Below are 27,287 nucleotides of genomic sequence, written 5' to 3'. Positions count from 1 at the left end.
ACAAATTGCAACTCAAAGTCTTTCAAGTTTTCACAATTGCTGCTGCACGACTGCTTCATGGTCAGTTAGGAAAAGAGAAATAATGAGATTTTAAGTGAAACTGTTTGGACAATCTAATCTCACCTTTTATCTGGTAAGTATATTTCAGTGGTAAGCAGGCTGTAAGATATAGGGACAACGCCAACTATGCAAGCGGAGTTTGTTTATATCGCTATTCTGTTGACTTTCTTGCATTCCTTAATACTGTGTCAGACACAATGGTCTGTGAGACTAAAGTAGATTACTTGACAGAGCCCCACCATCATAATAGTCTCCACAAGCATCAGAAAACATTATAGATGGTTGTTTTTAAAACCACTTCACATTATTTTTAATCATATAATCACATTATTTTAATACCTGCTAGAACACCATTGTAGGAAGCAATACAACTTCAAAATTCATAACAAAATATATATTAAAATCTCAAAACCATTCACAGTAGAAAAACAGCCTATTTATAGTTGAATTTGTCATTCTTGTAAAGGGCATATCCACTGTTACTGGGTTATAGCCTTCTATTCTGAAACCCATGACAAAGCCAAACAAAACACAGTGCATACATAGAGACAAATCTCTATTCCAAGAAATTATTTTGTTTGGAGTCTTCTAGGGCTCAACTCAATCTCCAAAAGTACTTCATGACTACAAAATCAGGCAAAAAAGTTTCACTATCTGTCTGATCTTCATGAGGCCACTGATAGATGTTTGTGTCACGGATTAACCTCTGGAACTAGTATTTGTCAGAGTCCAAAATCAAATATTAAAGTAACAAGCTAAGCTTAACTGCTTTTACCTCCATGGGGGCAATGAAGTATAACCCAAGAATCATAGGAAAGTTATACTGAAGATATATTGCCAGTCAGACTTAAGAAACTGGGGAAGCAAGCAATTGTTTTGCAGGAAAATAAAATCCACTTCGGCAGCTAGAGAAGAGCATGTGAGATTTCACCACCACATCTTCCCACATAGTTTATTCTCCACGCTACACGCACTGTGAATCAGACCAGTCTTTCATGTGTCAGACTTTCTATATGTGGAACATGAACTGCCCACACATGGCAGGCCTTGTAAGTAAAAGGAAAGAAAGAGCAAGCAGGCAATCCACCCTGGTTCCTCCCCTCAGGCCTCACCTGCAGGAGGAGCTCTGTTTGTCTAAAGGGATGAACAGCCCTCAAGCAGAATATATGTTCAGCAGGCTTGGAAGGCTCACCTTTCATCTGACGGGGCCACAGCTGGCACACCATCTTCCAGGCAGCCTGTGGAGATTTAGTTTTGCTGCAGTTTAAGTCTTGCCTGTTTGAACAGTGACTGAGCTATCTGCTGCCTGGTGCAACCAGCCCAGCTCAGTATTAACAGACCAGTCTACCCATAAATAACCCTCCCATTCTCATCTGAATATTCTTATCCATGTGTGATTTACTAGAGCACTAAGGGCTATTGCTACAGTGCTCTTGCTAATTTGGATACCCTGCACCTCACCAGACACGTTAGGATTATTCACTCAAGATAACAGAAGTCGCAAACAGACATCTTTAATTTAAAAAAAAAACCTTGGATCCTATTAATTACTTCTAGGCTATATTATATTTGCATGTCACCATCATCAAGATATTCTTGTCAGAGATAAGTGCAGCCATCGGTTTGTCTGTTGTAGTCCTGATACCCCTCTGCAAGGAATACTGCTGCTGCTACATTGAGAAAACCTACTTTAGGTTGCCTAGCGTGTATTTGGATTTTTTCACAAGGACCACACACATTTGCTATAATGAGAGAGCTCAGCAGCTCAAAACCTAGAGATTTTCACCTTCCCAGTACGAAGCAAATTAGAAATCTACAATGAAAAGATACACAAAGCATAAAATCCTAAAGGGCAGTACAGTGTTCAGTCTCTTTGGAGACAGAGCGCACAATCCCATGCAAAGTCAGTAGGCCCACTGTGCCTAGTAGGCCCCATCATAAAAAAAGTCCCTGTTACAGCCACAATCTCTTTGCCAGGGTCCATGGAGGGGTTGACATGACAGAGAAATGCCAGTAATAACAAAAATCTTATAAAACGCTTCCCTAAAGCCACCCTACCTCTTTGATGCTTACAAGTAGAGCGACCTGAGAAATATTCCTAGATATAATAGTCACATTACTCATCGTGTTCTGTTTCCTACCTACATTACAAAGACTGAGACTGCACACCAGAGCTATGCTGGATTCTGAGGAGTGCATCTAATGCAACAACTATGAATGAATAACTGCTGAATTTAGACTGTTCCCATGAGCAAATGGCCAGTCAGCAGTGAGGTAATTCTTATCCTTTTTGAAGCAAGCTTTTCAATAATTTATGAGAAAGGGTGGAGTGAGAGAGGGAGAGCAAGGATTTGTAACAGGTTTTAAGTCTTCAAGGAAGAAGAGATAACACCTAAGAGCTTTATGAGTCATGACAAAAATGTAAAGAATGTGGGTTAGTTGGGGTTTTTTTTTGTTTCTTTTAAGAATCCACATCGCATATTTTTGGGCTTCCCTTCCGTCCCATGAGATAGGAAACTCAAAATAACACACAAGAATATTTTTCTGGCATCCTGTAACAGCATCTCCAATAGATTCAGTTAATAACTGCAAAGTATTATATAAATAATAAACTGAAAATGGGATAGTTTATGTTGCCAGAGGCAGCAGAAAGTTTCCAAATTCTATGGGTTAAAGCCAATAAATTTAAGAGTCTTTTGAAGATGCTAGTATAATCCTTGCAAAACTGAAGAGAACAGATGACTCAACCATATGGCCAAGTTCCACTAAAATTCTGTCTTGTAATCATAAAATATGATGTAATGTAGTTTGGTCCCAGGAGAAGGAAAGGCGTTAGACATATGTGACATGTACAAGCATTCCCTGGATCCATCTGGCTAGCTATTTTAAAAAGGTATTACACAAATAAGCAGGGATTTTTAGAAGTCTCCAAGATAAATATTCTTAAGCCTTCTCTTGGAAAAGAAATGGGTATTGGTCTTAAAATCTTACATTAATGCATCAAAAATTATTGTTACAAACACTGCTCAGCTAAATAGGTGTAATAAACTACTCAATAGTTACACCTTTCTGCACCTATGCAGCTTTAAAGAAGTTTGTCTTTATAAACTTTGAAAGCAATCTGTGGTTTATTATTACTTCACACTTAATTAACATGAAAACTGCAGAAAAAGAGAGTTTAAAGGACTATTTACAAAATAAAAGAAGCTCCACTTTTAAAAGTATCTAGCAAAGAGAAAATAATACATATAAATTAAGAATATAGATGGACTGGCAAATAATATTTTTTGTGTATGTAATGGTTGAATGAAAAAAAAACTGCTGAGAAGGAAATCGGAACCATAATCTGTGACAGGAAAAATAATTTCCATTAATTACCCAAATATGCACAACAGAAGCCATAAATACCTCAGTTATTAAAATATTTCACATAATCACTTGGAATTAATGGTAACCTCTCAGTACATTATCACCACTCTGGCCTTCACTATATTCAAGGAGCTGTTTAAGAAGGTGTGCACAAAGACCTAAACTAAGCATGTAACATCCAACAGTCTATAAAAAACCCTCCACTTTTCATTGTATGTAGTTGAACACCACCCACAACTCAAGTCAGGCTACCATAAAAATAGACTGATTTCAGCACAAATGTAAGGAAAAATGACAAGCAGCAAGAGTTTCATTTCTCACATAAAAGAAAAAAAAAAAAAACAACCTAGCAAGAGAAAATTACCGGGGACTGACTGAGATATAATTATTCTAAAGCCTTTCTAAAACCCTCATGTTATAATTCCCTCACACACAATAATACCTTTCTCTGCAAAAGACACATGGCCCTGGCAGCCACCAAACCCAGCGTACACTGGGTATCTTTTTCCATAAGAGTGTGCACACTTAAATGTATCAACACAAAAGTTTAAAAAAGCAGCAGAAACCAAGAAATCAAGTGACTACACAAGTAAGCCAGGAAAGGCATCTGGATTTTCTCACTCTCAGTCTAACCCCTACCAAATCAAAGTGTTAGGAATCATCAAATAAGGCATAAAGGAGGAAACAGAATCACTATGGACTGTACACCAACTCTACATTCAAGCTGTTCACCAATGTGTAGTATAGGTCTCTTTCTCTAAAAAGGCATTAGAGATGGAAAGTTTCAGAGGTGCAGAGATGATCCAATGAAGAGCAAATAGGCTATGGTGGCTTCAGCCCCCAAAGAGGCAAGTTAAAGGGCAAAATTACACAGCAGAAAACAAAAATATGGGGAAGGTTGATGGGGATCATCAACTGTTCAGTGTATTTTCCAGCACAGTGAAGGACCATCACATGGAAGTGGAACCAGGTCAAAACCAAGCAAAAGAACATCAACGGTAGACTTGTGAACTTCCTTTCAAAGGATGTTGCAGATGCAATAAGTTTGTGGGTTCAAGGAGAGACTGAACAAATATTAGGTAGAAAGATCCATCACAGATTTGGAAGAGAGATTCATGCGAATAACAAGGAATTAATTTCCATGTTCAGGAAACTGCCTGATCTGAAAATACTCAGCAGCTAGGAAAGTATCATGGGGAAGTGTCACATACACTTGCTCAGTGCTTGCTCTTCCCTAAATATGCACTGACAGGCACTACTGGAAACAAAAGACTAAGGAGTCTCAACATGAACCAGTAATCGCTGTTGTGTTCTTAACAGAAATCTGTTCAGCCCCACTGGTTTTTGCACCAAAGCTCCTGCCTGTTCCCTCTCCTGATCTGCAGAAAAAAAGTCAATAATACACTGGTGTCTGTACAGCCTGATTGGCACCAGAAACATTGCCCTAAAGAAGCAGCTAACCACACATGATGACACTGCTTTTCTTCAGCAATGAGACAGAAAGCAGAAAGAAAAATACAGCCCCACATTTGGGCTTCACCTTACCAACAAGCATATTCCTAAGAAAGCAACACCTGTGCTCAAGCAACTTGTATGATATACGTTCCTAGTGATCTCTCAGCTCCTTCTCAAGTATCTAAAGACAATTAAGAAAAGCAAAGCAGTAATGCTGAATTCAGCAGGCCAGCTCTGTATCACCAGTCCAACATTTTTTAGATGACTGCAGAACAAAAGTGGTTTAAAGCCACCAAATTTGGCCATGCTGCCAATCACTCAGGCAGAAGGCTGGAATGCTTTTGATTGCGTGGTCTCGTACTCTAGCCATCAATTCCTGTAATCTTCTGGCAAGAGCTTTTAATGATAACTTGAGTCAAAGGTTCAAGTCTAAACTGTGAAAAGGCTACAGCCACACTTTAAATCAGTATTTGAATAAAAATCTAAGGATGGATAAAACAGTCATTCTGACAGAGGCTGAGGACACATCTTTACTAGGAAAGGGTACAACTTCAGCAATCTTATCGTCTCTTACAAGAAGTATATTTTATGCCATGAACATCCCACTGTAGAAATGTTGAAGTATTTGTTGAACCAGCTATTTTTAAAGTTAAACATTGTTTATGCACCTAAATATGGTTTTGAAAAGGAAGCTCTCAAGAACTTTGCCTGCATGTTAGCAGGAAAAAAAAATATAAAAAATTAAACTGTTGAAGTAATAATTACTACATAACAGTTTTGGTTTATCCTTCAAAAACTTCACTGCACTCAAAAAAAAAAAAAAAAGGATAAATTGTATTTTGAAAACTCTAAATAGTATTTCTCAACAGCCCTGTAATTACTTCTGATAAATCAAACTTTAAAGATTTTGGCCTGGTATGCTGTTTGAATGGAAAGAGACTGACAAAGCTAAGACAGTGAAAACAACCTCCTGTTACTTTTCCAGCAAAAGTTACAGTGAAAATACTGCTATTCACAAAATACGGGAATTGTATTACTGTAGTGACTACAGAAATTACAGTGAAGTGTGAACAGACAAGTCCTCCATAATCTCACCAGAGAACATTGCTATCTGCTTGAGAAAAAAAAAAAACAAACCACAATGTGCTCTCAGCATCTCCAAAGAACTCTACAAGGCTGAACAATTATGCACTAGAAAGTGTTTTCTTACGAATGAGGAAAGTTTTGGCACACACTCTGCGACATCACTATAAATTAAACCTCTGTGCTGCAGCTGTCCAAGGCTTTGTACTCAGTCCCTGACACAATACGTTGCCTCAGGCTGCTTGCTGAATGCCTGCCCAGGCACTGAACTGGTTTTACTATGCTTCCCTTAGTAAAACTGGGCTGTTACACTCACTTCAAGATGGCCATCTCCAGTTCCACTTTCTTTTAGCGTAACTGCTGGAATTTAAAACAAAGAATCAACATCAGGTTTAGATGAGGGGAAGGAGAATTCCACCATTTCAGTTCAGTTTTGTTTCAGGGGTTTGTTTGGTGTTTGTTGTTCATTCTTGCTTGTTAGTTTGTGGTATTTTGTTTGTTTGTGGTTGTCGTTGTTGTTTGGTTTTAGTTTTTTCATAAAGGCAACACACATTTTGGCAAATGAAGAAAAGTCTGAGAATATTACAATATTTTCAAATAAATTAGAAGTTTTAGATTAAAATTGAGCTTCATGGGTAGCTAGCCACTTCCTCAGCTTTGTTTTATTTTAGAGTGCGTCATTCTTTTACCTCTGTGTCTATGCAAAAAGTTTTCCAAACATTTAATGTCAAACAGGAAAACTGAGGTGGAAAGTGGATGACAGCCAGTCTAACTGAGCTTTATCAACACACTCCATACATCCTGACACACTATACAAGCTCTGAATTAGTGCAAGGACTAGAACCAGTCATGCCACTGCTATTTTAAGAGATGTCATATTTTGCAAACAGAAATGATAGAATTTCACTATGAAGTTCAAAATAACTTACTGTGTTGTTTATAATGCATATGTTGCTTGCATGGGACAGCAGCACACAATACAAAGGCAATAAAAAACATCCATGCAAGTCAGTAGGCCTGGAAAAATCAGGTGTTGTAGTGTAACATTTTAATTATTTTAAGCCATCAAAAATTGTTATGTTTAAGAACTATTTGGTCTGACAAAACATAGCATGTAAGACTTCATGTTTCATTATGTATTTTACCAGCTGCACATGTACCACCCAACAGAGCACATCAATACTCGTTTTAGTTGGCTAAAGGAGAAATCACTGGGGAGATGAGCACAAAATGATTTATTCTCAACCTCAGAAGTTAAGCATGCTTCAGTAGGTCGCAGTGGGTTGACTTTGGCTGGATGCCAGGTGCCCACCAAGCTGCTCTATCACTCCCCACCTCATCTGAACAGGGGAGAGAACGCATAACAAAAAGCTCTTGGGTTGAGGTAAGGACAGGGACATCACTCAACAACTACCCTCACAGGCAAAACAGACTTGACTCAGGGATATTAGTTTAATTTATTGCCACTCAGATCAGAGTAGGGTAATGAGAAGTAAAAAAAAACCCAAAAACTTAAAATACCTTTCCACACCCCTTCCTCTTCCCAGGTTCAACTTCACTCCTGATTTCTCTACCTCCTCCCCTGAAGCAGTGCCAGGGGAGGGGAATGGGGGTTCTGGTCAATTCATCACGTCTCTGCCACTCCTTCCTCCTCACTCTCTTCCTCTGATCCAGCACAGGGTCCCCTCCACGGCAGCCAGTCCTCCCTGAACTTCTGTAATATGAGTTCTTCACAAACTGCTCCAGCATGGGTCCTTCCATGGGGTGCAGCCCTTCAGGCACAGACTGCTCCAGCCTGGGTCCCCCAAGGGGTCACAAGTCCTGCCAACAAAACTGCTCCAGCCTGGGCTCCTCTCTCCATGGGGCCACAGGTCCTGCCAAGAGCTGCTCCAGCATGGGCTTCCCAAGGGGTCACAGCTCCTTTGGCCATCCCCCTGCTCTGGTGTGGGCTTCCCATGGGGTCACAGCTCCTTTGGCCATGCCCCCGCTCTGGTGTGGGCTTCCCATGGGGTCACAGCTCCTTTGGCCATCCCCCTGCTCTGGTGTGGAGTCCTTCCTGAGCTGCAGGTGGATTTGGGCTCCACCACAGACCTCCCTGGGCTACAGGGGGACAACCAGCCTCACCACGGTCTGCACCACAGGCTGTAGGGGAATCTCTGCTCTGGTACCTGGAGGAACCCCACATCCTCCTTCCTCACTGACCTTTCTGTCTATGGGGTTGTTTGTCTCGCATATTCTCACTCCTCTCCCCCAGCTGCAATTGCACAGGTTTTTTTCCCCCTGCTTCTTACCTATGTTACCCCAGAGGCACTACCATAATCACTGATGAGCTCGATCTTGGCCAGTGGTGGGTCCATCTTGTAGCCATCTGGCATGGGCTCTATCAGACACAGGGGAAGCTTCTAGCAGCTTCGCACAGAAGCCAACCCTGTTACCCTCCTGCTACCAAAACCTTGCCATGCAAACCCAATACACACATGGTCTCTTCTGACCCTGGAAGCCTGGGACTGAAATCTGAACCATTTCAGAGAGATGATAGAGCTTGTCTCACCTGGGTGTTCTCTAAATTAGACAGTGGTCCATAAGCAGAGAGCTCGTTACTGTGTCTAACAAAAATTATGCATTTCTTGCTACTGCACCAAGGCAGCCACTACCAGCACTTATTTTAGACCGAGTTATTGAGTTATGCCAGGAAAAGCCTGGTTACCTTGGAGACCATTTCCAGACAGCTCTGGCAGAACTCAGATTTATTTTACCAAAATGTACCTCAGTTGATACAGTCAGTCAGTTTCTATGTGCTTGAGCAGAACATAAGGACACAGAAGAAAACAACCATAAAAATAGTACTTAAACTACCCTCCCAGCATAGTTAGAATTTCAACATAGAGGAGAAAATAATTCTGTCCAGATCCTAGTATATATGGTAGTATTAACACTACAGTGCAATAGGAGCTTGTTGCACAAAAAGGCACTTTTTTGTTTGCTTGCTTTTGTTAGGGATTGTACAAATAACAAGTATCTATCATACTGAAAACATTCATCTAAGTAGGTTTTCTCTGGACCAAATGTAGAAAATGTACGTATTACTTTATTAGTTCAATACCGTCTCTGGGACAGAGAAAGCTGGTATTTAGGGACACATGCTTGAACAAATATGAGTATTTATTTTTTAAAAAAAATAACACAGCAGTCTCATCTTGAAATTGCTTCTTCTAAACTGAGCCTGAAATCATCTGTATCTGGGAAATACACTATGGAGCCCTGCAATGAACACAGTCACATGACAACTAGAACGGGCTACGGAAAAAGGAGTTCAACACATCTATGATGATGCACAGTGTTCAAGAATACTTTTGTTCTGTTTCTGAAGACAGCACAAAAGGGCAATTCTTGCACCAAGAGCTGAAAAAAAAAAAAAAAAAAAAGGCGAAGAATCCATTGAAAGAGTACAATTATATCTGATTTGCATGGTTAAAGCATTCCAGTTTCCTTAACTGTTTATGTGGGAGGATGGAGCTTTTTATCATGGCGACATGATACAATCAGTTAGACTTAACTGTCTTATCTCTGTTTACCTGCATTCCAAACACCTAGGTCAGCCACACATAGCCTTCAAATAGGTAAAAAGATTAACTTTTCATAGAGTGACTGTGCAGTGAATGTTTTGGAAACCAAGTGACATGGAAAATTTATAATCACTCAATTAAAAAGAAAAAGAACACACTTCCACATATGTGTTTTGAAACTGCTGCAGGGAGACTGAACACAAATTTGACCTAGTGTTAAGACACATACACCCCTGTACATCTCAGGGAGGATCAATAAGCCAGAGTAACAAGGTCAACAGAAGCCATAGGCTCATCAGGACAAGAAAAGCATCATTTGTCCAGAATTTATTGCACTGATTTTACAATTTCCTTCTATTTCAGCATTTCTGCTGAACAGACAGAAACACTGATCCAAATTTAAGTTTCTGCCTTTTCTTACTGGATCTGTGCAGCTCACCTACTCACAAATCAAAACACATGAGATACTTACACTTTTTTTTTTTTTTTCTTTTAAGTAAAGTAATCTTTATCACCAAATTCTGTCAGAAGTGAATTCTTGCATATATTGGGCTCTAGGGAAAGAGCTCCACTGCCTCACTTCAATTCTGTACACATCACTATCAAACCAGACTTCTAGATCCTGTCAGAGGTGTGATCCTTATTATGTTAGGATACATAACACACTTCTGTCTCATACAACTGTCTGAGAATGTACAAGAAGTGACAAATGCCATCTCTACTGCTCTAATGACACATAGCACTATTCCAGTAACATGTAAATCAAGCTGGATATGCTTTTGCAAAAAAAAAAAAAAAAAAAAAAAAAAAAAAAAAAAAGATGCTCCTCTTCTTCAGTCAAGTCAGTCCATCAGAATAGTCAGTCCATCACCACAATTTAAGGTCTCTAACTAGTTGCATCTGACTTCCCCCTTGAACTCTCCACTGTGAGGCTTTTTTCAGAATTACAGCACAATTTGTACCTTTAGTACTATCACAGCTACCTCTTAGGATGCTCACACCCTGAGCTACAGAAACCTGCAACCAGAAGGCACCTGAAAAAACTTCGTATCCCATTAGGTAAAGGGCTCAGCTTCTGCTTGGGACCAAGTCAGAAAACAGTGAGCAACAGATAAAGCAGGAGCTGAAATTAACCAGCTCAACAACACACACACAACATGCTTTACAAGCCGGGAGGAATTTCAGTGTTTTCAATGGAAAGCAGTGATAGCAGAAGGCTCTTCTTCTTCTAAAGCAAAATGCCAAGGCTAAAACTTATCTTTGTCTATTACCCATAATTACAGACCTATTTTTAGCCCGCAAAGTTGTATGTTTCCCTCATCTAAATACCGTGAAGTTGAACACAAACATAAGGTGGCTTTTAATTCGTGACCTACATTCCAAAATCTCAAACAGGCATCAAGTTTTTCTCAAGATAAAAAAAATGTTTTAAATTCTTTCTGGTTTTAATTTCTTTTAGTGAGAATGCTCTGAAGAACAGAGGGCTGGGAAAGGAGCATATTTCTGTCCATATTTTCTGAGTTAGTCTCCTCCCAACCCCCGAACTTTCACCCCCTTGCAGAAGTTCATGCCTGTTGGAAATTAAAATGTCTGCATTGCAGGATGGACCATTATAATTCAACACATGTTGCTTTGGTGGAGAAAAAGCATGTTTTTGGAACAGCTCTGTTATGGGTCAGGAATGTAAAGCAGAGTTCATATTTCAGATGAAAATAGGAACCAGGGCTTTTTATTGCAAACCCAACTCAGCTTTCCAGTAATGAAGGCAGTAAAGTCTTGGTAGTGTCCTGCATCAGGAATTTAAGTATACTAACGAAGAGGTCACTGAGTGCTTATGTTTTACAAACAGCAGCATTGCAAAGTCCTGTTTTTACCACTGAATGCAAGTTTTCAACATATCCTTTCCTGCTCCAGCCTTTGCACTGCCATGGATGACTCAATGGGCAATCACATGCTCTCTATCATTCCAGAGAGCGTCCCAGGCTCACAAAACAACTGCACTATTGAAACACCACAAGCAGAAACAGTACAGCTCAAATGAGATGGTATCACAATTATGTACTCTATTCCTCAAAGCTATGCAGACTGTGGTTTGATGCATTTTGCTACAAGTCCCAACATCTCCCCACAGAAGACTGCAAAATCTCTTTGCACCTAGTCCCACAATTGTTTTGGTTCATCTACTCTAAACAACCCCTTTTTGCACTTTGATTCATGTGCATACTTAAGAGAGAAAAAATATGGAAGTCACTACATCTGTACAATACCAATGTAAATACCCTGTAGTGAAGCATCTTGCTTGCTGGTCTTCTCAGAAGATGGATGGGTAGCCAAGGGAAGAGAAGGAAGCTAATTCTCACAGAAAGAGCATCTCCCAAACTCTTCAACAGAATTTGTGTTGCAGAATTTGTCCATCACTCACTTGTGCTTGTCTAAGACGCTGGAATCTGTCTGATAGACTTATTAATAGAATAGCACATCTTGATTGTTCACTAGGTTACAGCATCTTCTTCAGGTAACAGGCTCATGGGAAAAGCTCCTGAGGAACCCAACAAGAATGCTATACAGTATCTCCCATACAGACAGGCATGTTTTGCCTGTAAGCTATCTAATCCCTGCCTGGTTTTAGGGAAAGTCTCCAGAGACAAGGCACGTCAATGTATTTCTCCTCTAAAACCTTTGCTGCTCTGACAGGTTGGAGGAGGCAGCAACCCAGACAGGGTAGACATCAGGCAAACAGTATTCCTGAAAGCCACCCACTGATGCATTTGTGAGACACTTGCATTTTCAGATGTAATTCAATAAGCTCCATCTCTGAAACCTGAAGCATGAAAATTTACATCATACAATGAAGCAGGTTTATGATAATGACAAAACACACTAACTCTTTCATTTCTTGTGTGCATCAACAGTGTAGAAGGAGACAAATAGGATGCAAGGCATACCATTTAAGTTCTCAAAGCAATTGAGGATCTCTTCCAATCAAAATGATTCTATGACTCTATATGATTGTACCCTTTGGGCAGAGGTTACACCCATCAACATAACATGCACAATGGCAGGTAGAAATAAGATACTATTGCAATGTAGCAAAAGCTCGAGATCTATTTACTTGGCAAGAAACTGTGCAGTTAGGTGCATGTGAGAGTTCAAATTACCCTAACATTTCAGGGCCCCTGACATGGTTCAAAATGCCATTGCACAAAGCACTAGAGAAAACAATCTACCTTTGATTATTCTCAAATGGCAAGTGTAGCCAGATGTTACAAAAATAGAGTCTCCAGAACAGCCATGTTAAGTAGCTTTACTAAACAAATTCAATGTGACATTGCTTGCAGAGCTCCATCTATTTTACAGAGTGGAATCGGATCTCCTAGTAAGTTTATTTGGCATAGACAGAAACCACATCCATATTCTTGAATATAAATTGTCGGCTTTAAAAACTGGTCCCAGCTGGTAGTCTTCTGTTAGCACTGCTGATATTTGTGACCAAGTGTCAGAGAAACCTTTAGCCCTTGGAAAGGTTAGTTTTAGCAAACTCAGTAATACAGGTTTGAGGATCCTGTTCTTGTTGGAGTTATTTCTTTGGAAAAAACTTTTAATTTGGTATCAGTTCCTCCTTCTGCCAGGAGGTTTATGCAATCATTCTATACCAGTACACCTACTCCATGATTAGGGAAAACTAGAAAGAAGTCTCCAAGATAAATAAGCTAATGCAAGTTTCATGAAAAACAGTCATTATGTCAACAAGAATAACACGGTACCTCCACTAAAGGCTACAGCATAAGCTTAGCTGTTTTGTTTGATCTGTCAGATGCCAAACAGCTAACTGCACTACCTGCTTTAGCAGTCTGGAACAGCTCCAGCAGACACTGCTTGATCCCCAGCCTGCACATGGAGACATGGAAGAGAGCTGGCTTTACAGGTGTGTCAGAGAAACAGCAGAAAGGGCAGATGTGGAAGGCCAGGTACTGTGATGAGGTGAAGAAGGAATACAGAACAACCATGCAGGGAGGACAGGCTTCACTAGTTCCACTGCTCACAAAGGACCTTGGAAAATCTAAGAAATCTAAGACTAATTCTGCCCAGCCTCCAGAAACATTGCAAAATGCTCATATGATGTTTCTTAAAAAGGTCAGTTTATTTTCTTGAAACTTTTGCAGAATATGTAGTCATCTTTACAACATAAGTCAGGTAGACTTTCTAATAAGAAAGGAGGTTTAAATTGGGGGATCCAGGAGGAAGGTAAGGGAGATCTCAAAAGGAACGTGTTTTGGACTTACCCAACAGCAGCAACTTCACCTCATTATGTTGCATATAAAATTCAGTTGATTAACTCCCTTAAAAACACTCTCTCTATTGAGTCACTGAAGACAGAGAACTACTGCATGAACACTACAGAGTTAACCACATTGCTTTCCACTACTGGAGATAAGATTCTCTCCCTGTCATTCTCATCAGCTGAAATTATGTTCTCCCCAGCAACCGCCGTCCATGGCAGCTCTGGCAAGCTTACATATGAAAAGACTCAGACAGTTAAGCATTAAGTAAGAAAACACACATTAACGTCAATTGCTGATTTTCCCCACCGCTAGGCTTTCTTATAACAAAGAACATAGTAATTAACTTTGCTCATGAAATGTGATGTTCTAAAGTTGGGTCTAATTAGATGCAATATAATTCTTGCCAGAAACAGATAATACATGTCTTTCATCAACTTGGGTGACTGGAATTTATTAATGTTCAGCAAGTCTGCATAGCACAAATTATGTTTACCTGCTTCTCCACAAACAAGCACAGTGTCTCTTTCAGGTATGATCCCTAATAAGACAGAAATGTGGCTTTCATTTTAGAATGAAACTTTATAATAGGAGAATGCTCCAAACTGCAAGGCCAAGAAGAGGGAATAAAAATAACAGCACTAAGCATAGCAAGATCATGGGCTAGTAATAGTTGTCTGTGATACAGATACATAATAAACTTGCGGGAAAGAGCAAAGGGTTATGGAAAGAGGGAAGAAGGCACAGCTTTGCAATGATGCTTTTCATTATAGCAGTAACAACAACTAAGATGTATTGGTAAGCATAATGCCTCAAGGGCAGCGTGAAAAAGCCACATGAAGAAATGCCAAAAACATCCTCAAAGCTGCAGTAGGACAATGGAGGCCCAGGCTAATGGTAACTCTCTACCAAGTTAGTGTCTTCTGAAGTTAGTTTAGCTTGAAATACTTCAGAACTCCACCCTCTATCAGCTAAGGAGAAAACAAGGAACAGAACATGGATGATGATTCATGGCAGTGCAAGCTCCTATTTTTCTATTTCAAACAAAACTTATGCTTCATGTCAATAGCCATATTTTCCTTTCCTTTGGTTTTTCTGTTTGTTTTGCTTCCAACCAAGAACTTTTCTCCAAGGCTCTGCAGTGGTAGACAATCTCAAATCTTCCAACCGTTTTCCCACAAACAGAGACTGAAGTGACCTCCCCAACTCTGCAGGAGGCAAGCAGTGCTAAAGACCCAGCTAAGGCATCAAGCAGACTCTACCAGAGTAGTCTCAAAGTAAAAATAAAAATGGTAGGCTGCCTTCTCTTTTGATATCTTTTCCTACCAAAACAGCCCAGGAACAAACAGAAAACTGAACAGGGGAAGGAGAATCATAACACCAGAAGTTCTATAATTTTACGTCTCCCCATACATCCCAAAGTTGCAACAAATCACACACTTTATAATGACTAACTGCATAGAAAACTGATTAAGGCTAGAATTACCAGTGTCAGAATGACTGCAGAAGACCCTCTAATTTCATTACAAGGTCTTGCCCACATGCTTAATAATTTATAGCATTCAACAGTCAAGGTTTTGATATCATGTAGCAGGCAGTCAGTTCTACTTGTATATTCTTAACATATTACATACCTTCCATTCAACCATTCACTGTTAATTATTGTTATAGGTGCTAGATTTCATAACCAGAACTTCTAGACCTCTTTAATAACTACTGTTGTGAAAATATTTCTGACTTTTGTAAACAGTGTTATAAGGGATCATCTAAGCCATGCAGTCAAAGCTGCTGGACTCTGGAGAGCCAAATAATTGTGTTCAAAAGCTATAGGAGTTACAGCTGTGTCTTCTGAATAAGACAGGAGCCAAACATTACTAAGTCTAAACTCCAGAATGTGTACCAACACTACTAGTCAGCTTATCTAGTTTGTCATACTTTAGACTTCTCAGGTTGATATCCAAGTTTGAAAGAGCACAGGATAATGTCTAATGTGACTATTTAAGGATATTTTAAGATAAGCAGTAGGTTAGTTTTGGAACTTCCACTTATGTGTATGTGTTTGAAATGACTCACAAAGAGACAAGACTACAAAAAATTCACATCACACATACTCTATAAGCAATTCAGTACATTTCTGGTTTAGCCTTGCCTGTTCAGTGTGGCAGCAGTCTAGCAAACATAGCAAATATTCGCAAGATTTGCCCCATTAACCAGCCAATAGGTGCAACTATCACATACACCACTAGTAACAGCCATGTTAGGTATGGAAAAATTTATGAGAAGCCAGGTATTTAAATAGATAACGTTCATTACACCTGTTAAAAGCCTCAGAAAGAGGTGACTTGCTCTATGAAGTAACCTCCCCCACAGAGGAAGGGACTTGCCTCACCAATGAATACCAGGAAGTCCAAGATCATGTTCTGTACAGGTCACTGCACCTTCAGAAAGCAAGTGATTCTCCCTCCAGCTCTTCAGATTACCTATTTCCAGCTTCTCTTTTCTACATGGAGATATTCCTTCATGTTTCTTAACTGGATATTCAAGGTGACAAGCAAAACCAGCAAGGAGATATAAACACAATTGTAAATATTTCAGTGAGTGTACTGTACAGAAACACTTCAAAGAAATTTGGAGTTGGGTTTTTTGTCCCTTTTTATTTGTTTTTAATAGTTTATAAGAGCATGGATTTGGCAATATTTGAGTTTTTCTGAACTTACTTCCTTTGGCAGCTGAAGACTTGAATAAAAAAAAAAATGCTGCTTTGAAAAAAGAAAACCTAGCTAGAAAAATAAAAATTATAATTCATTGAATAAAGGAAAGAAATGAGGATTGCACTGCATAAATTCAAATTGCAAATTCCTTGAAACAGTGATTATAATTGGAAACAGAGATGAATATTCATGTAACATTAAACTACCACCATTTCTAGTATTAACTACGTAGCATGCTCACCACTTCTAATAGATCGAAGATGTGTACAGCAACGTCTCAGTTTCTCCACACCTGGTCTGTATATAGTTGTATTTAAAATCCAGTCAGTTTTCTTTTTTAAATTACAGGCAAAGGCACTTGGATGATGTAACTTAAGAACACACTGAAACATTCCCCTGTTCTCAAAACAGAAATGCTCACAGCAGCTGAAGCATGCAGTGCGAAATAAAGCTGGTTAAAAGAAGACAAGGGAAATGGTTAGGGAATAGGGGCTTCTTGGCATTCCTTTAAACCATTTCCTGTTCACCCTTGAGGACTGTAATATAGCCCTAAGAAAATACATCTGATCTCACTCTTTTCAGCTGCATTAAAAAAAGTTTAAATGCAATTTAAATATCAGACTGCATATTCATGAACTGAAAAAGAAAAAAAAAAAAAGTGATACATATTATTGCCTTTGTTTTCCACTACAACAAGCTGGTTTGGTTTTGGTTTTTTTTTGCTTGTTTGGTTGGTTTTTTATTTCCTTTTTTTTTTTTTCCTTGTCTCTCCCCCAACTCCCCTCCCTTAAAAATTTAATGAGAGCTTTGATTTTCCCTGGGAGACGAGGTCAACAGACTAGGGCACTTCCTGTCTGCAGCAATGCTGTGTGCTTATGCAGACATGAGTCTTCTGACAAACAACTGATTTATTTCAAAGAGGGGGTCATTACAATCATGGCATATAGTGAGATCACATTCTTTCCTACTTGTTTTGCTTAATCACTATGGATTACTCAAACATACTTAAAAAGAAGATGTATTTCAGCTGTGTGTGAAAACCGACAATTCAGCCAAAATCCCACACACACACTGAACACTGAGGAGAAGGAGGCATGTTCTAGGTCATACTGTCATGCATTGAAGAAAACTGGGAGTAATTCTACTGAAAACAATTGAGCTATTAAAATGTAAACAATGTAGTCCTTCAAGGTACTGAGCACCTTGTCACCAGATATATAGGCCTCTGTTTTTCAGAAAAGATCATTAAAGGACACTACCATCAGGGCTGCTTATAGCTTCCATATTCAAAAACCACTCCTGAATCCTACTGATGGAAACATTCATGCAAACCTCACACAGTCCTAATTCCAGGCATTTGGGACAAACTCGAGTGCCCTGCAAGGAGGGTCAGAACTCCAGCAGTGTGCAAGAGCAGCACCTCAGCTAAGTACCCACAGATTGTAAACAGCAGGAAACTCAAGAGACAGAAAATTACAACAACTGCCAGCAGACATACCAAGGTCAGAACAGTCTGAGGAGTCCCCAGCTATGTAGAGCTGAGGAAGAATTTAAGCTGGGCATGGTGGAATTTGGTTGCCTGTCCTTAGGAGAATTTACACAGCCTCCATGTATCCACAGTATTTGAACACTGCAGAACTACTTTTCTATCCACCACAATTACCCCATATAAATATTATTACACACCTCTCCCTTATTTTAAAGATATGAAAGTCGACAACAAACCCTTGCACAAGATTAAAGAAACTTGCATTGAAAGATGGAGGAGTCAAGCCCTTCTTCCAGTCTTTATCTTCTCCTTCCTTTACTGCACTAGCTTGGCAGTTCTCATGCTGTTCAACTAGGAGCTCAAGTTAGTTCTGATGGCAACATTTACAGTATCCATTCCCCTCCCTCTAAATGAGACTGTATTAAATTTGTTTACAGACACCTTCAGTGCATGTACAAGCTACTTAGAAATGGTTCATTTGTTCTTCTTATGTCAAAGAATGTAATCTCTTATTTGTGTTTGCTGTGTATGCAGAGAGCCAAAACAATCTTACATTCAGAAAACTGAAGCTACTAAGCATTATATAGGTAATTCACAGATGAATGAAAGAAAAAAAAAAAAAAAAACACAACAAAACAGAAAAGCTATTAGTGTTAGGAACAGAAACATAAATCTAAGGAAATTAAAATGCTGCCTTGAACACAGTCATTAAACATATGAAAATTATCCGGGAGATGGGAGAGGGGAATGAGTGCAAGAATTGCTATTGCAGAAGAGCAGAAAGAAATCTGTCATTAAGTAATATTTTTATATAATTTCTAGATAGCAGAGTTTTTTCCTCTTAGCTTATGGACAGACACAACCTGGCTATTGCAGGAAACAGGCGATTTGCTTTTCAAGAATAAATTATCAAGTAACTTGACCTTAATCTAAAAGAATCAGGACACATTTGCAGTGGTGAGAAAGGCTGATTAAGTTGATTATAAATATAAATTCCAGGCATGGAAACACCCTTGTAGGGATTGGGAAAAATACACCATGGTAAACAATTCCATTCTTATGCTACTAGAAGAAAAACACTAAAAAATGCCAAGTATGTTTCAGCTACTTGTTAATGTATTAAACTCACCTTCCTTGTTCCTGAAGAACACTTAGTGTTCTTCCATTTCATATCAGAAAAATCTCAGTCTGGACTTCGTGCCTTCCCTTCAACAACACTGCATAGCTACACAAAGTAGACACTATGTCTTTTACAGACTGAAACAGCAGCCATAGTTGCTCACTTGCCCAGAACAGTGCAATGAGTGGGTGAATGAAAAGAGCCTGGAAACAAGCTTTTGTAGCCAGAGGATAGTCCCATGTCCCCAGCAAGTCTAAATCAAAATTTAAAAAAAAAATTATAAAGGAAGTTTGGTGTTGCCACTGAATGTGTAACGACTGAGCAAGCATCCACATTAAAAAAATGAGAAAAAAAAAAACAGTTATCCCAAACTCCTAGTCAATATAACAGAAACTGATGGTCACCCTTCAACAGGCTTTAAGAAACTTACCTGTCACCATTTTCCCACATACTGCTCATGTTTGCCATGTCCTATTTGCTATACCACAGTTTAGCAAGCAATACAAATATAAAACATTTTCTCAAGTGATCCCCTAAGGAAAACAACACTACTCACAAACATTTAAAAAAACCCAGCCTTCATCTAACCTCAGGCATCTTACCATGATCTGAGTAAACGGAGATATCTGAAATGTCCTACAATAGGAAATCTTCAAGAATTTTTTGCTGTAACATTGAGTTGATGGTCCTCACTAAGATATGGATAACACAACCTTCCCCTTCAGAGCACAACATGCTAAATAATCAGCAGAGCAATTCAGCTGACGCGAAACCTGGCTTGCAAACAGGGAACCTACACTACAAATAACAAAACCAAAACACCCTGAGCAACTTCAAGTTTACAAGCAAACAACATTAAGAAGTGGTATTCACTAGTGGAAAAAAATTGCTGCCCAACACGAAGCCTAGGGCAGTTTCTTGCCATACAGCCCTGTTTGCAACACCTATTCAAACATAATTACAAGGATGCACACCCACTGGTTTTTGTACTTATCACACTCTGACATATGATGGGAGACAGAGGTGAGACAAATCCAGCAAAAGCAGAGAGCAACACGCTGTTTCTACCAAAAGAAGTGGAACAGGGATAGAATTGAGTAGGCAAAAAAAAAAATCTATGAGAATCTCACCCTTAAGTACACTATTACTGTGCCAGTAAATCCAGTTAACATGCTCCAAGACAAATGGAACTTGCAGTTCTTCTTGAATGACTACATAAAGCATAAGCACATGATCTGATGTTCAGGTTCCCTTAGTCGCAGTCAGAAGAATTCAAGAAAAGCGTCCAGCTTCCTCCCTGATGAACACATAGAAATAACATTATAAACACAGCCCCGACCTCTGCCAACATCTTTCTCTCTAAGCTGGAGAGATATGGATTTGATGGACTATGCGGTGGATAAGGAATTGGCTGTATGGTCACATCCAGACAGTAGCGGTCAACGGCTTAATGTCCAGATGGAGATCAGCAACAAGTGGTGTCCCACAGGAGCCTGTACTGGGACCAGTACTGTTTAACCTCTTCATCAACAACATAGACATTGGGATCAAGTGTACCCTCAGCAAGTCTGCAGATGACACCAAGCTGAGTGGTGCAACTGACACACCTGAGGGACAAGATGCCATCCAGAGGGACCTGGACAAGCTCGAGAAGTGGGTTCTTGTGAACCTCATGAGGTTCAAAAAGGCCAAGTGCAAGGTTCTGCACCTGGATCAGGGCAACCCCCAGTATCAATACAGGCTGGGGGATGAAGGGATTGAGAGCAGCCCTGTGGAGAAGGACTTCAGGGTGCTGGTGGAAGAAAAGCTGGACATGAGCCAGCAATATGTACTTGCAGCCCAAAAGCCCAATTATATATTGAGCTGCATCAAAAGGAGCATGGTCAACAGGTTGAGGGAGGTGATTCTGTCCCTCTTGCTCCACTCTGGTGAGACCCCACCTGGAGTCCTGTGTCCAGCTCTGGAGCCTCAGCACAGGAAAGACATGGACCTGTTGGAGAGGGGCCAGAGGAGCCACAGAAATGATCAGAGGGACAGAACAGCTCTGCTGTGAGGACAGGCTGAGAGAGTTGGGGTTTTAAACTAGAAGAAGGATGATTCAAATGAGATACAAGGAAAAACTTTTTTTACAGTGAGGATGGTGAAACACTGGTCCAGGTTGCCCAGAGAGGTGGTAGATGCCCCAACCCCAGAGACATTAAAGGCCAGGCTGGACGGGGCTCTGAGCAACCTGATCTAGTTGAAGATGTTCCTGCTCATTGCAGGGGGGTTGGACTAGAAGACCTTTAAAGGTCCCTTCAACCCAAACCATTCTAAGACTCTATGCTATTACAAAGGCCTTTAAGAATCAACCTCCAAATCAAGTACATACATGCAAATTAAACAGCTTCCATACCTGTAAATCACAAATCACTGGCATCTACCAAATCCCAAATTCTCCCATGAAAAAGGCTGTATACAGATTAATAATTTCAAATTTGATTGCATTACTACACAATGTCTTTTCCCATTTTGTGCATGCTGAAAAGAAGGAATGAAGGCAAAACAACAGAGACATGAATCTGACAATGCACTAGCTTCTCCTCAGTGACCTATCACAGTTTTTTTAACAATTAATAAACTGCTTGTGCATGATGCACAATGCAGCGAATCTGTCAGCAACTAGTTTGTACAATAAAATTACTCAGAAGTAGTGCACTGACTAGCACTCCACAAGCTCACACTGTTGCATACTTTCTGGAAGATCCCTAAATTCACTCACATCTCAAGTGATGCATTTCATTTAGTCTTCCTGTAAATCTATTAATTATACATCTGAAATACACATCAAAAGTGCAAGGTCACTGAGGGGTTGCCATTGTTCCTATTGAGCAGAAAAACATTGTATCATAAAGCAATCACCCCTCAAAGCAAAAAAGGGGTAAAAAACCCATCAGCTACAACAAACAAACCACAACAAAAACGCAACACACTCTAGACCATAAGAAGCAGCCACTGTTGGATAACCTGACAATCTGAGCTTCATCAATAGCCACATGTATTTCTATGCTAGATTCAGGGGAAATCAACACCTTGCTGGAGGCCCTGCCTTACGCTTCCATGGAGTCAGAATTTTGGTTTTAGTTCTTGATTCAAAGCTCAGTCAAGCAAGCTGAAGTCTTTCTTCTGACTTCAAAGGGCACTGTTTCAGTCTCTGGATAAGCAGACAGGTTACCCAAGTTTAAAAGATTCCTAAGAGGTTACCACCACACACAGCAAAGAAGGAAAGATGAAAGAAAAGAGGTATGTACCTGTGAACAGAGCAGAATAGGTACATCAGACACATATATATGCACTAGTAGCCACATTATTTGCAAAGTTATTAAAACACCTTTGCTTCTATCACCATCAAGCCAATGCAAGTGTTCTGGACAGTTAACTTTATATGTCATCTGAGATATGCACATGCAGCGTATCTGGGGAACGAGACTCCTCAGACAGCTGTAGAGCAGTAAATTTAGCTTGAGTTCCAGCTTAGGTTTTGCTAGTTGTAGTATGTCACCTCTCAATGTCCAACTAGTACAAAGTAGTACTTGTGTTAGGTGTTACACCAGAATAGCACTTACAGAAGTTCCTACCTCAAAATACTTAAAGATGAAGTATGAAGTCCACATAACAAGCAAAACACAGGAAGAAAAGAGTACCTTTGTTAAGAATACATGTGAATACTAGCTGCAGGCCTCAGAGGTGAAGACATCCTGCAGCTATAGTTAAAAGACATTAAACCACGATGGCTTTCACCAGCACAAAGTTAACAGCATTTTTCAAAGCTTAAGGCTGCAGCTACTTCTAGATAGTTCAGGTCCAAAAGTAGGAAAAATAGCTCATAAATAGCTTTTCATACATCAGAATAACTACACAAGTTCAGGCAGCTATACTACTCACATATGGCCAAGAACACCATAGCTTTTGTTGGGGCTAAGCCTTAAGGTTTTTCAGGCAGCTAAGGGCCTATAATAAGATACAAAGTGCTCTTAAAAAATTAAGGGTATCTTTCAACAAGACTGCAAATTTCCTACGTGATATATTTCAAGAAATTAATCTTTATACAGAATCATAGAATGATGATATTTGGAAGATAGACTAGGCTATCTCCTGCTCAAAGGTGGGTCAACTATAGCAAGTTGCTCAGAGCCCTGCCAGGCAGATTTTGACTATTTACAGAACCAAATTACAGCCAAGTATGAATGACTATAAATTATTAGCCTTGCATCAATTTCCAATAAAGTGATACATTTAAAAGTCTGTAATATTTCAAAAGTTCATTAGAGTAAAATCATCTGTTAACAAAACTTGAGCAGTTCATAAAACACTAGTATCACTGAACTATAGCACACAAACAGTCCTAACAGTAAGAGAGAAATTGTGGTATTATATAATAGCTTTCTCTCACTAGCAAAAAAATTCATTAGCTTTCAGTCTTCTATTCATCTCAGCTTTGTATTTTTCTCTACAGAGATCTGCAGTTTCTAAACACTCCCTTAATCATCAGGCACAGAATGAAGCACAGGAGGTTCCATCTGAACACGAGAAACTTCTTTACTTTGAGGGTGCCAGAGCACTGGAACAGGCTGCCCACAGAGGCTGTGGAGTCTCCTTCTCTGGAGACATTCAAAACCCACCTGGACGCATAAATGTGCAATCTAATCTGGGTGAACCTGCTTTAGCAGGTGGGTGGGACTAGATGATCTCCAGAGGTCCCTTCCAACCCCAGTCATTCTGTGATTGTAGCTAACACAAAGTGGTCAAGCCCAAACATCATCCATCAATCTCACCTTGCCCAGTAAAGTTGTCTTCAACTAACAGAAAGCACCTCCTCACAGCTGTGTTGAAAAGAATTGAGCAATTCTCTTATACGACTACAATACAGACCTCTTCATCCTCATTCCTCCTACCTACCTGCCCCACACAGTGCTTCAGTAACTTGACCTTAAAAAAAGAAAAGGTACCTTCAGCAAAGTGCTGAAAGTTCAGCTGTCACTTTCTTCACTATGAGAGTGGTGAGACACTATAACAAGTTGCCCAGAGAAGTTGTGGATGCCCCATGCCTGGAAAAGTTCAAGGCCAGGCTAGATGGGGTTTAAGCAACCTGATCTAGCGGAAGGTGTCCCTGCCAATAGCAGGAGGGTTGGAACTAGAAGATCTTTAACATCCCTTTCTACCAAACCCATTCTATGATTATCCCTGAACACCACATCGTATTTCCCAGGAAGAATGGTCACTGACACCCTCATTCTCTTCTACACTTAAGCCTCACAGATCTTCAGAACATGCACAGCATGAACCTTAAGGAGATGCAAGTGTGGCAAGCAAGGGAGCAGAAAAGGGCTTGACCTGTCCCTAGTGCTGGGGATTTGCCTGAACTACACACAATTAGAACAACTTCTTGAAGAATAGGACTAGAAAATATTGCTGGAATAAGGCAAATAGTATGTCTGTTTCAGTTTGATTTAGTCCTTAACACTTTTATCTGCTCATATCATTCATAGCCTCCCAAAATATAAGCATAGGATGAAAAGGCTCAAATTTCAAAATAAAATGTATGGGTGATTTATTCTTTAGATAATAGTACAACATCTATTCCGAGCAAATTGTTATTTGTCCTTAGTAAAGACAAGACAACAGTCTTCAAACACAAATTCTAGACCATTCAGTAAATGCACTTCTTTATGTGAGTTTTAACTGACAACTTTGACAGCTGGACAGAATTTTTTTTTTTAATCAGTTTAGGCAAAACAGTGCCAAAAAGGAAGAGAGAGGATATAGTGTACCACAGTAAGAACATACAGACCCCTCATTTATCTTTTTTAAACTTTTACTTCACTTTTAAATCTTACTGAAGATAGACAAACAAACGAAAAAATCATTATTTTTTTCCCAGCCCTTCCAAACTCAGGCCTTTGAACCTCTGTGCTCTCTTTAAAGGCACACAAAAGACATGTTTCTACACAAAGATTCCTTTCTTGTTACCACCATATTCTAAAATACTAACTTTTTCCAGTTTGTATATGCCAATTTGCCTTTCTTCTTCCTACCCACCTACACTTCATGCTGCTTAGTTTTGGTATTTGATTTAGTAATGAGCTGTCAACAAACCAGCTAGCTTCACATTGTGGTCCTTCTGCACTTACTTACTACAATCTTGTATATTACTGCCCATAACAGTACAGGGTGTAATTCTATTTAAAACAATTTTGTAATGGGAGGGTTCCTCTTCATCTTTGCAAATGTTTTACATACATTCCTTTTAACGAGAGATCACATAAGGATGGCCAAACTAGCCATCTCGGCGTGATCTGAACACAGATGCAAAGTGTTCAGCTTGCCAGGCACTGCTCGGGCTGGCAGGGCAGACTGGTGTTTGTGGCCAACCAGTGACTAACCAATGTTTCCTTTCACACAGCCTCCAACCCTTCCTCCAGCTCTAGATAAGTGAGCAAGCAAGAAGTCTGGAATAATGAAGCTGACAGGCCTGGGCAGGCAGCACCTGGGAAAGGGAGCCACCTTTCCCCAACCTATATTTACAGAGGAACCATTAGCCTCATGTCATTCTGTGTTGGTGAGAATATGACTCTAGGGCCAATAATAATGGGGAATATTACTCCTCACATAATTTAGGGCACAGCATGGGTGGAGGTGGAAGTCAAAATGAAAGCAGTGCAGGAGCTGCATGTCATTTCCTTAGGGCAGTGGTTCTGGGACAAACACAAATGTGGAAAGCAGAGCCCAGAGTAGCACAATGTGCAACCAACAGGACAAAGAAACTGCAAGTGGGTGAGTGAGGTCAGCTCTCTGCTATATTCCAGACTATAATCCTGTTTTAGGAAATAACTATGTGTTTATTCAAAGTAAGCCAACTCAAATGCAGGTTCCTCTACTATAATTCCAAACACCACATCACAGTTCTCAAGTAACATTTCCCCTTCTTTTCTGTCCCAACCATTTGGAGATGCTGCAGGTTGCTGCTAGAATATTTGCAAGTTACCAAGCCTCAAATGCTGTGCCAAAGCTATGTACTTTCCCACTCAGAGACAGCTGATCAGCAAGCATCCCACAAGAGCCCAGTTATTCTTTCTCACAGAACAGTTATCAAAACAGTAACTCTGACTCTATAGATTTAATTGTCCCTCCTTTCCCCCATTTCAGATATTTTATTTTTTTCCTTCTGTTTTCTCTTACCATTATCTATAGGTCTTTACTTGCTTTCTCTGTTACATTTTCCTTCCACAATTAAGAGTTGCTACACACCTTAAGGGCTGACATTAGTCCCCTCACAGAGGGCTCAAATGCACCAGAATTATAGTTCACCTGAATAATATAATTTTATAAGTACTCTGAGCACATTCCTGTTGTCAATAATGAAGAAAAGACAGTACTTGATGGCAAGTTTCACGTCGAATTGATTGCAACAGGCCTTACTCTACATACTGTAGGACTCAGAAGACATTTGATTTCTTCTCTCCACAAGACATATAAGTTTTGGTTGGGAGAGCAACCTGATCAGAGCAGAGCCTTATGCTGTCCAGAACTGGAGGCGTGAAGCCAAATTGCTCCAGAGCAGAAAATGGGATAGAAGGTAGAACCCTTGACTCCTGACAAAGGGAAGGAAAAGCAGGAGCCACAGCAGTTGTTTCAAGAGGGAGAGAAGGCTAGATTCTCCTTTTTCCAAGGAGAGGTGGTTGAGGACAAGCTATACATTCCAGAGATCGTCTTCCCCTACACACTGTACAGTGAAATCAGAAATCATTACTGAAGAACACTGTAAACTGAGGGAAAGCTACGATCATAAGGATGTATTTCAGACTGATTTAATTCAAAATTCAATAAAAGGAGAACACCTAAAGAAGAAAAGAAAGTTTCAGTAGTTCATTTTCTAAATAACTGTGTAAAATGGTCAGACAACATTGATATTTCACTTTGTAGCTAGAGTGAACTCTGTAAGTGGTGGGTTTTTTTGTGGGATGGGCTTTTTGGTCACAATTACCCTGAAAGAAAGCAGTACATGGACACAGAATGGGTACTGCAATTTTAAACAATCCCATGTTCTTTTTTAGATTAATTGTAGCTTTCAGTGGATAAAAGAATTTAAGTGCTGTTTAAAGGAGATCCTTTTTT

General features: G+C 39.8%; 1 protein-coding gene across 14 annotated transcripts in view; it reads right to left on the bottom strand.

Annotated features, from left to right (window-relative positions):
* RAI14 (retinoic acid induced 14) overlaps nt 1-27,287 on the bottom strand; it is a 91,792-nt gene that overhangs the window by 47,398 nt on the left and 17,107 nt on the right. For 4 of the 14 annotated variants that reach the window (XM_065047537.1, XM_065047538.1, XM_065047539.1 and 1 more), the window contains exon 3: nt 1,173-1,298. The exons of 7 other annotated variants lie outside the window; for them this stretch is intronic. In XM_065047537.1, the coding sequence (XP_064903609.1) occupies nt 1,173-1,298 (126 nt within the window). Of the gene's footprint in view, nt 1-1,172; nt 1,299-19,735; nt 19,895-20,263; nt 20,431-27,287 lie in introns of those variants that run through there. 3 more of the 14 variants (XM_065047542.1, XM_065047543.1, XM_065047547.1) reach the window with 2 other exon arrangements.

Source organism: Columba livia, chromosome Z (assembly GCF_036013475.1).
Source record: "Columba livia isolate bColLiv1 breed racing homer chromosome Z, bColLiv1.pat.W.v2, whole genome shotgun sequence".
Classification (NCBI taxonomy): Eukaryota; Metazoa; Chordata; class Aves; order Columbiformes; family Columbidae; genus Columba; species Columba livia.
The sequence above is the reverse complement of the archived record's forward strand: the minus strand, read 5'-3'. Positions and strand labels throughout refer to the sequence as shown.